Consider the following 10,607-nt stretch of genomic DNA (forward strand, 5'->3'; position numbering starts at 1 on the left):
ATATTTAATAAAAATATCCCTAAAAATAGTTTACAGAAATTTTCCCTAAAAAAATTGTTGTCCTAAAAGAAAAACAAAACTAAATATGAAATCAATAATTAACTAGCCAAGTACATTGAAGCAATTCATAGAGATTTGTAATTTAAAATATGAAATATAATGATATATAATGATATATAAAAATACATTATTATCCAAATTTAAATAAATATTTGTACAATATATGAAATAGCACTAATATATTGCGAATTTTATCATAAACATAAATAATAAGTCATAAAATTATTTAACCTTTACAATAACATTGATTACATTAATCGGCAATTTTGAATTTAGAAGTGTCTCGAAAAACTAATCGATTTGTTTCGAGATCATCAAGTTTTACCAAGTAAATCCGGAACTAAAGAAATTAAGAAAAGTTACATACAAAAACTTAATTCAGATAGCATTATAATATATTTATTATTAATAAATATTTAATTTTGAAATTAATTCTCTCTTTTACCAAGTAAACTTGCAATTGAAAAAGTTAAAAGCAAAATAAAAAAAAACTTGGCGTGCTCTCGTCGTATCTCATAATTCACATAATTTTATTTTAGTAAATATTTAAAATTAAGATTCACAAATTATATTCCTATAATTATTAATTACATATCTGTAATTATAATATTTACTAATCATAACAATATGAATATTATAATGCGGCGAGAGCACGCCAAGTTTTTTTTATTTTGCTTTTAACTTTTTCAATTGCAAGTTTACTTGGTAAAACTTAGAATTAATTTCAAAATTAAATATTTATTAATAATAAATATATTATAATGCTATCTGAATTAAGTTTTTGTATGTAACTTTTCTTAATTTCTTTAGTTCCGGATTTACTTGGTAAAACTTGATGATCTCGAAACAAATCGATTAGTTTTTCGAGACACTTCTAAATTCAAAATTGCCGATTAATGTAATCAATGTTATTGTAAAGGTTAAATAATTTTATGACTTATTATTTATGTTTATGATAAAATTTGCAATATATTAGTGCTATTTCATATATTGTACAAATATTTATTTAAATTTGGATAATAATGTATTTTATATATCATTATATATCATTATATTTCATATTTTAAATTACAAATCTCTATGAATTGCTTCAATGTACTTGGCTAGTTAATTATTGATTTCATATTTAGTTTTGTTTTTCTTTTAGGACAACTATTTTTTTAGGGAAAATTTCTGTAAACTATTTTTAGGGATATTTTTATTAAATATATTAAATATAAATTTATTGCATATGGTAGAATATTTTTTATGTACTTGGCGTACTTTTTTTACCTTTGTAAGGTTTTTTTAGAGGGATACATTATATTTAAAAAATACGACTTATATTTAACACATTATGCTGTTACAAACTTTCTCTTCAATGGGCTTAAATGTTATTGTGATTTATAAATTTTTAAAAAATGAAATCTTTTATCCCTGCAGATTTAAATTTTCTTTAATAATGCGTGCCATCTTCGAATATCATAACTCCATAACCCTTCAACAGACATACACAATGTCAATATTATATTTCAATTATCAATATAATTTATATCTTCAATGTTTCTTATATTAAGAAGAGATTCGTGAATGTATAGTCACCTTAGGACATCTTGCGTAAAAGCTCCATCATAATAAATGCCATCAAGTGTTACAATTAAACCATTGCCATGTTTCAAATCGTTATTCCATAATCCAAAATATTATTTTTCGCCTGTAACATCATTGAATAATAATTTCGATATTGTAATTTTAATTTATCCCAAAAATCATATCAGATTATTATTATATTATATATTATATTTATTTCCAGGACCATGTTATATTTTGTTTTTTTGTACCTGTCATGATATCATCCGTTATTCCACAGCCTTGTTTAACACCAGCAGCATTCTGCAATATAGATGCAACTAATGCCATAAATAAATGATCTTCTTTTTTGACACCATGCATGATCATGAGATAATCCATCTTTAAAGTATCTTTTATAAAAATTTCCATTAATGTATCTAAAATATTGCATATAATTAATGTTTTACGAGAATATAATAAAATAAATTTTTTTACATTATGTTATATGACATATAAAAGATTTATATATATATATATATATACAAGTATACGTATATTCGCGTTACGTGCGTTATTTATTTCTGCAGCACACATATATATAAAATGCATTTTTTAGTCATGACTTTAAAAAGTGCCGATTTAAAGAAAAATGATTTTCCTGTTAGTGGCTCTGAAAAGTGCCGATATAAAGCGAATCAAGCGGTATTCCATCGTAAAATAATTAAAATGGCACTTTTCAGTGCTTATTTAAAAGCCAATGAAAAGTGCTATTTGACATTGAAAAATGCCGTTTTTTTATGTCTTCATATCAGGTCACTCCGCTTCTGCTTTTTCTTCTTTTTTCAATCTGCAATATTAGGAAAAACGTATATTGCAAGGTGTTGCTGAACAGGATAAATATTTCTGCACATACGCATGCGCAGAAAAATCCAGCCCGTCCAGCAACACTGTGCAATATACGTTTTTCCTGCAATGCCTGTAACAAAGTTGAAAAAATAAATCGATTATTAATATTGCAAAATGTAAATGATAAATTAGAAAATAAACTGCTTAACAATGATATGTTCAAATTTTCTAACAAATTTATATATGTAATATATATATATATATATATATATATATATATATATATAATCATTGTCAATCGGTGAACAATATACGGGACTAAATGTTATATAAAATATGTATGTTATAAAAGATATATGTATATTCCTACAAAACTGACCTAATTTTCTTCTGTTCCTTCTGATTGTGCTATCTCATCCTCGTCCTCGTGTTCGTTGTATTCGTCGTGTTCGTCGTTCCACAGATCATGTGCTCTTTTATTTTGATGGCCTCTTTGTGCACGATCTAAGTTGTTACGGACTTTATTTCTGTTTCTTTTTTTGGCTGTTCGCACAGCATCTCTCATATACATTTGGAATGTAGCCCGCATCGGCTTTTCAAAATTTTTATTTTCGCATACAGCATCTGCAAAACATTGTATTAAAATATCATTGATAACTTAAATTTAGTATCAGTATAATAATATCATACCATAAATAGCTTTAACCAAGCGGGTATTAAATAATGGCCGTTGATTTTCACGACCAAACCAAGTGTATGAAGTCATTAAGCGATCTTGAAAAATCTCTTTTACGCATAAATGTATGCTCTCTTTGGCATTGAAGCCACCAATAAAAATCAAATAATTCACCTATTTAAAAAATATTGTTATTTATATTTCTATTTATATATGTGTCTACGTTTAGTTTACTAAAGTTTATTATACATAAGTATATATGATAAACTTATTTGTTTCACATACCAATGTCATATATTCTTCATCATTAGCAGTTTCAAATTTTTCAACATCCGCTATTGATGATATTGGTAAAAATGCTGGCTTTTCAGGTGTATGCTTTCGGCTTCTATTGCTCGTCTGCTGTAATATCTTGTCCAATTTCTCATGTATCTTTCTGTAAAGATAATATAGATAAATAATTAGATTACATAATAAATATAAATAATATACACATAGGTCAGTATTTAGAATGCACTTACAAAGATATTAGCGTGTTGTTATTCAATAAAAGAATCTGTATTATGTAATACAGATTCTTCTATTGAATAACAACATGTTAACACTTTTGTGTGCGTTCTGAATACTGACTATAATATATCTAAATAGTATATGTATCATGTTTAGATATAAAATAAATGATATTTAGTGTTTATATGTACATATATGTATAATGTGCTTCAAAACTTACTTAATTTCCGAAGCCAATTGATCCATTCTTCCATGTATTGCTCTGTGAATATTTATTTGCATATACAAGTATAAGTTATATATATTTAGTTCAATGTATGTATATTTAGATATTTATAAAAAATTTTCTGCTTAATTCTATTATCGTACTCAATTTCCGGCTTAACATTGTAAAAATCTCCTGTAGTTTGTGATGATGGTGGTACAGAACTTAGACGATGACTGTCATTTGGCCAGATGTTGAAAGGCTGAAACTTAGGGTCATATAGTGTATTCAATCCACTACGAATATGTTGTGTATGAGTAGATGCATGTGGATCGTGTGTGAATGTTTGTGTTGTATTATAATTTTGTGGTGCATAGTTTAATTGTTGTAAACTATTGTTAGAATGTGTTTGTGTCGTGTGATTGACATTTAACAGTTGTGTGTAAGTTATTGGTGCATGTGATGTGACACTGGGACTGAATGTTTGTGTTGTTTGAGTAAAAGGTTGTGTGCAAAATAAATGTGTTGTGTCATTGACATGTGGTGTATTACTGATATGTTCCTTATAATTGTTAATTGACGATTGTGTATAAGTAAGTGATTGATCGGGATGAACATGCATAACTCTATTAGGAGAATCATTTTCTAATACTCCCCGTAACTCAGCGACATCGTCATCTAATTGGCTGCTCTGTTGTTGCTCCATCGGTGTTTTTCTTCCTGAACTTCTTTCTACTTCCCTTTCCTCTGAAGATGTCGTTTGATATCGCGGTTTATGGATGTTCTGACGTTTGGGGCGATCCGTCATTTTTCCTATAAATATATATTATACATATCATATAAACAAACATACACACACACACACTCCTATATATATATATATATATATATACGAGTATATTAGAAATCATACAATTTTTGTCAAAAACGTTTTTCTCTAAAATGCTTAGTTTTTGAATGAAAAGAGGTGTACGGTTTCTAATGACATATTGATTTGTAGTTATCCGTTATTTTTGCAATAAGAGTAGCAAAGAAGTTTGAAGGATCTGGAATATCTATATGGTAAGCAAAGAGGACCGTCTAATTTTAATGAAATATGACGGGGGTGATGGCGGGTTCTTTGCTCATTTATTTAGAGATGTTTAACATATAGTACAAAAAAGAGTGATATCCCTAAAAAATTACCCTTTTAAAAAAAAGGTAAAAAAAGGTGCTAAGTCCGCGTAAAAAACAGTATATGTATTTGCAAAATAGTGTATTATTAACTGTAGAAAACTACTGTATTGTATATCCTACAAAAATAATGATATCAAAAAAGTTGCGCTAAGTGAAAATAAAAGCTTATAAAAATACTTTAACCAAAAAAAGTTATACAAAATAGCTGATTTAATTTTCTACATTATATCCTAGAAAAATAATGATATCCAAAAATTACGCTAATTGAAAATAAAAACTTAAAATAATTTAACTAAAAAAATTGTACAAAATAATTGTTTTAATTTCATACAAATAATATTAAAAAGTTGCGCCAACTGAATAAAAATTTTTACTATAAAATAGACATATTTCTTTTTTATTTTCAATATTAAAAGAAAAATGATATTAAATGAATTGTAATATATCTATTATAAAAAATCGAATTGAAAATATGAACAATCATATACATTGCAATAATCATATGCATATATCCTGAAAAGTTTAATTAAAAAAAAAAAAAGAAAATGATAATACAAAATACAAAATTAAAAATTATTAAAAAAGTTAAAAATTAGAAATTAATAAATAAAAAATAAAAATTTATATAAAAATTAAAAATTAATACATATAAAAAAATTTTAGTTAAAAAACTTAGCGCTGCTAATTTCATTAGCACATTGTTCAGCGTAGCAGCGCTAAGTTTTTTAACTAAAATTTTTTTATATGTATTAATTTTTAATTTTTATATAAATTTTTATTTTTTATTTATTAATTTCTAATTTTTAATTTTTTCAATAATTTTTAATTTTGTATTTTGTATTATCATTTTCTTTTTTTTTTTTTAATTAAACTTTTCAGGATATATGCATATGATTATTGCAATGTATATGATTGTTCATATTTTCAATTCGATTTTTTATAATAGATATATTACAATTCATTTAATATCATTTTTCTTTTAATATTGAAAATAAAAAAGAAATATGTCTATTTTATAGTAAAAATTTTTATTCAGTTGGCGCAACTTTTTAATATTATTTGTATGAAATTAAAACAATTATTTGGTACAATTTTTTTTAGTTAAATTATTTTAAGTTTTTATTTTCAATTAGCGTAATTTTTGGATATCATTATTTTTCTAGAATATAATGTAGAAAATTAAATCAGCTATTTTGTATAACTTTTTTTGGTTAAAGTATTTTTATAAGCTTTTATTTTCACTTAACGCAACTTTTTTGATATCATTATTTTTGTAGGATATACAATACAGTAGTTTTTTACAGTTAATAATACACTATTTTGCAAATACATATACTGTTACGCGGACTTAGCACCTTTTTTTACCTTTTTTTTTAAAGTATATTATACGTCAAAATTATTGATTTAATTAAGTTTTTATCATTACATATTTACTATTATAGATTTCATTATTATTGCATTATTATTTATTATAAAGTAAAATTTTGTCTCACGTATGAAGAATCAAAGAAAATTTTAGAAATTCAGATTTAATTAAAATAAAACATGCTGCAATTCCGTCATTGTATTAGATTTCTATCTTAAACAAAAGAAATTTAAAGTGAAATTTAGCCATTACTAGGTTTAAAGAGAAAAAAAAGAAGTTAAAAATTCGGAAACTAAAACAGAGAGAGAGATATATATACATATATATATATATATATATGTGTGTGTGTATATGCTGTATATATTTTATACTATATAAATGTCAATTTATTTTTTCTGAATAAAAAGTGTGTGCGTGCGTGCGTGCGTGCGTGCGTGCGTGCGTGCGTGCGTGCGTGCGTGCGTGCGGTGCGTGCGTGCGTGCGTGCGTGGCGTGCGTGCGTGCGTGGTGCGTGGGCGTGCGTGCGGTGCGTGCGTGGGCGTGCGTGCGTGCGTGCGTGCGTGCGTGCGTGCGTGGCGTGCGTGTGCGTGCGTGCGTGCGTGCGTGCGGGTGCGTGCGTGCGTGCGTGCGTGCGTGCGTGCGTGCGTGCGTGCGTGCGTGGCGTGCGTGCGTGCGTGCGTGCGTGCGTGGGCGTGCGTGCGTGCGTGCGTGCGTGCGTGGCGTGCGTGCGTGCGTGCGTGCGTGCGTGCGTGCGTGCGTGGCGTGCGTGCGTGCGTGCGTGCGTGGCGTGGGCGTGGGGGGGCGTGGGGGCGTGGGCGTGCGGGGGGGGGGGGGGGGGGGGGGGGGGGGGGGGGGGTGCGTGCGTGGCGTGCGTGCGTGCGTGCGTGGCGTGCGTGCGTGCGTGCGTGCGTGCGTGCGTGCGGTGCGTGCGTGCGTGCGTGCGTGCGGTGCGTGCGTGCGTGCGTGCGTGCGTGCGTGCCGTGCGTGCGGGGGGCGTGGTGCGTGCGTGCGTGCGTGCGTGCGTGCGTGCGTGCGTGGCGTGCGTGCGTGCGTGCGTGCGTGCGTGGCGTGCGTGCGTGCGTGCGTGCCGTGCGTGCGTGCGTGCGTGCGTGGCGGTGCGTGCGTGCGTGCGTGCGTGCGTGCGTTGCGTGCGTGCGTGCGTGCGTGCGTGCGTGGGCGTGCGTGCGTGCGTGCGTGCGTGCGTGCGTGGCGTGCGTGGCGTGCGTGCGTGCGTGCGTGCGTGCGTGCGTGCGTGCGTGCGTGCGTGCGTGCGTGCGTGCGTGCGTGCGTGCGTGCGTGCGTGGTGCGTGCGTGGGCGTGCGTGCGTGCGTGCGTGCGTGCGTGCGTGCGTGCGTGCGTGCGTGCGTGCGTGCGTGCGTGCGTGCGTGCGTGCGTGCGTGCGTGCGTGCGTGCGTGGCGTGCGTGCGTGCGTGCGTGCGTGCGTGTGCGTGCGTGCGTGCGTGCGTGCGTGCGTGCGTGCGTGCGTGCGTGGCGTGCGTGCGTGCGTGCGTGCGTGCGTGCGTGCGTGCGTGCGTGCGTTGCGTGCGTGGCGTGCGTGCGTGCGTGCGTGCGTGCGTGCGTGCGTGGTGGCGTGCGTGCGTGCGTGCGTGGTGCGTGCGTGCGTGCGTGCGTGCGTGCGTGCGTGCGTGCGTGCGTGCGTGGCGTGGGCGTGCGTGCGGGTGCGTGCGTGCGTGGTGCGTGCGTGGGCGTGCGTGCGTGCGTGGTGCGTGCGTGCGTGCGTGCGTGCGTGCGTGCGTGCGTGCGTGGCGTGCGTGGCGTGCGTGCGTGCGTGCGTGCGTGCGTGGACGTGCGTGCGTGCGTGCGTGCGTGCGTGCGTGCGTGCGTGCGTGCGTGCGTGCGTGGGGGGGGGGGGGGGGGGGGGGGGGGGGGGGGGGGGGGGGGGGGGGGGGGGGGGGGGGGGGGGGGGGGGGGGGGGGGGGGGGGGGCGTGCGTGCGTGCGTGCGTGCGTGCGTGCGTGCGTGCGTGCGTGCGTGCGTGGCGTGCGTGCGTGCGTGCGTGCGTGCGTGGCGTGCGTGCGTGGGGGGGGGGGGGGGGGGGGGGGGCGTGCGTGCGTGGCGTGCGTGCGTGCGTGCGTGCGGGTGGGCGTGCGTGCGTGCGTGGCGTGCGTGGTGCGTGCGTGCGTGCGTGCGTGCGTGCGTGCGTGGCGTGCGTGCGTGCGGCGTGCGTGCGTGCGGTGCGTGCGTGCGGGGTGCGTGCGTGGGTGCATGTATGTGTTATAAAAGATGAAAGGATGTGTTATAAACACGATGAAAAGATGTTAAAATAACTTTAAACCAAATATACAACAAAATATTGAACAAAATAAAAAATTTTATTTGGCAGAAAAATGGAATACCAACATTTGTTGCAAGTGTAAGGAAAACTGCCAAAAACTTTACCAGTATTCATAAAACAACAGTACATTTAATACAAAATTAAATTTAATTTTATAAATATTAAAATCTTTATATTAATATTAAAATTAAATAAATAAATATTACGCACGTAGATAACAGATAATAAAAAAAAATATTTTTAATCATTTTAAAACTAAAAATTTAATAAAATTAATAAATACCAACGTTTTATTATATTATTTAATTATTTTATAATTAAAAAACAGCTTAAATTTATTAAATAATAAGACTCCTTAATTTTAAAAATAAAAATATTGCACATTTTCCGAAAGACATAAATAAAATCTAGAAAATAAATAAAATTAATACACATATATATTATCACATTTATATCACATTTATGTAGCATAATATCACATTTATATAGCATGCATTAGTAAATATTGGCTAGAGATGAAAATGTAATTAAAAGTTATGCAAAAAAATATAAATAAAAAAGCAAAATTATAAATCAAAAAGCAAAAATATTAAGCACCATCAGATTTGCCCTTTTGTCCATAAATTTTGTGCATTATGCAGTTCTAGATGATTTGAATCAACTTCAAAATTTATACAATTAATATTTTTTGCTTGGAAACTGGACCGAACTACACAAATTGAAGAGACTAACTCATTAGCTAATCGATTTCTTTTTTTATTTTTTACATCTGTTACAATAGAAAATATTCGTTCGGCCTCGGCATTTGAGTGGGGAAAAGAAAGAACTACGTTAACTAATGATTCTAAATTTGGAAACATCTTTTCCCCATCGAAATTTGTAGATTTTAAAATATTTTGTCCACATTTCATCTATTTCTAAGATTTTAAAATATTTTGTCCACATTTCATCTATTTCTAAACAAGCTAATTCTTTTTTCCGTTCTTCATTAAAACTCGATGGCAAAATTCTCCATTCGAAAGCTAAATCAGTAATGTCAATATCTTTCAATACTCGTTTCGCCATTAAAGTTAAATCTTTAATTTTTAATCTACCTTCATCATACAAAGCAATTTTGGGATCCAAAAAAGTTAATTGTTGAAAAAGTGTATCTCTAAAAGGCAAACGTTTAAGCATTTCTCGAACTGCAGTAATGTAAAAATCCAAACATTTCAATCTAATCTGTTGTGAACATTCTAAAGACAATGTATCCAAAACACTCTCACATTCTGGTCCTACATATATATTTTCTTGTATAATATTTTTATTATCGATATCTAAATTGTTAATATCTTTTAAAATATCAATTTTTACAAAATTTTGAGCTATTTTTAAAATCAATTCCCGACTACTATCGTATAATTTGTGTATTAATATATCACATCGATTGAAATAATGCATTGAAATTATTGAAAAAATGTAATGAATATTTTAAAAATAATAAATATGCTTTAACGGAATCATCGTTTAAATACTCTAAAATAATTTCGGCAGATTTTAATTTATCCTCTACTGTTGCTAAAATAAAATAACTTTTCAAAACTTTCCAATTATTGAGAAGTCTGATAATGCATTTGTGCAAACAAAGCCACCTCGTTTCCGATAATTTTAATATTTTATTCTCTTCAATTTCAAAAAATCTTGAAACTCGTTCAAAATTGCACATCTCTTCGCAAATTGCACTACCCGAAATATAAGTGGCAACTCCTCTAATTAAATTTTCGCAAGAATTCGGTAACTTTTCACAAGCTTTACTGGCTATAATCGCAGATGAATGGCAAATGCAATTTAACGTTATTAATTCCGATACTTCTATTTTAAGACGAGACATAAAAGAATTATTGCATCCAATCATAACGGATGCATTATCGCACGCCATTCCA

At 33.8% G+C, this 10,607-nt stretch overlaps 1 protein-coding gene and 1 long non-coding RNA gene across 2 annotated transcripts; both read right to left on the minus strand.

The window, feature by feature from the left end:
* Positions 1 to 1,361: 1,361 nt before the first annotated feature.
* Positions 1,362 to 2,028, minus strand: LOC112639706. Its single transcript, XR_003123640.1, has 3 exons — positions 1,881 to 2,028; positions 1,642 to 1,753; positions 1,362 to 1,537 (listed from the first exon to the last, which is right to left on the minus strand). It is a non-coding gene; the product is annotated as an uncharacterized LOC112639706 (long non-coding RNA).
* Positions 2,029 to 2,518: 490 nt separating this feature from the next.
* On the minus strand, positions 2,519 to 3,579 carry LOC112639705. The gene is made up of 4 exons (XM_025414581.1): positions 3,419 to 3,579; positions 3,148 to 3,307; positions 2,837 to 3,081; positions 2,519 to 2,587 (listed from the first exon to the last, which is right to left on the minus strand). The coding sequence occupies exons 1-3, from the start codon at positions 3,425 to 3,427 to the stop codon at positions 2,837 to 2,839; spliced, it is 414 nt and encodes a 137-aa protein (XP_025270366.1). The 5' UTR covers positions 3,428 to 3,579; the 3' UTR covers positions 2,519 to 2,587.
* Positions 3,580 to 10,607: the final 7,028 nt, after the last annotated feature.

This window comes from Camponotus floridanus, unplaced genomic scaffold (assembly GCF_003227725.1).
Source record: "Camponotus floridanus strain SB8 unplaced genomic scaffold, Cflo_v7.5 scaffold84, whole genome shotgun sequence".
Taxonomy (NCBI): Eukaryota; Metazoa; Arthropoda; class Insecta; order Hymenoptera; family Formicidae; genus Camponotus; species Camponotus floridanus.

Bases quoted from the DNA above. Each gene is read 5' to 3' on its own strand.
- LOC112639705 (XM_025414581.1), bottom strand. The intron at 3,082-3,147 runs GTATGATATTAT...AATGTTTTGCAG, and splicing joins CTTGGTTAAAGCTATTTATG to ATGCTGTATGCGAAAATAAA.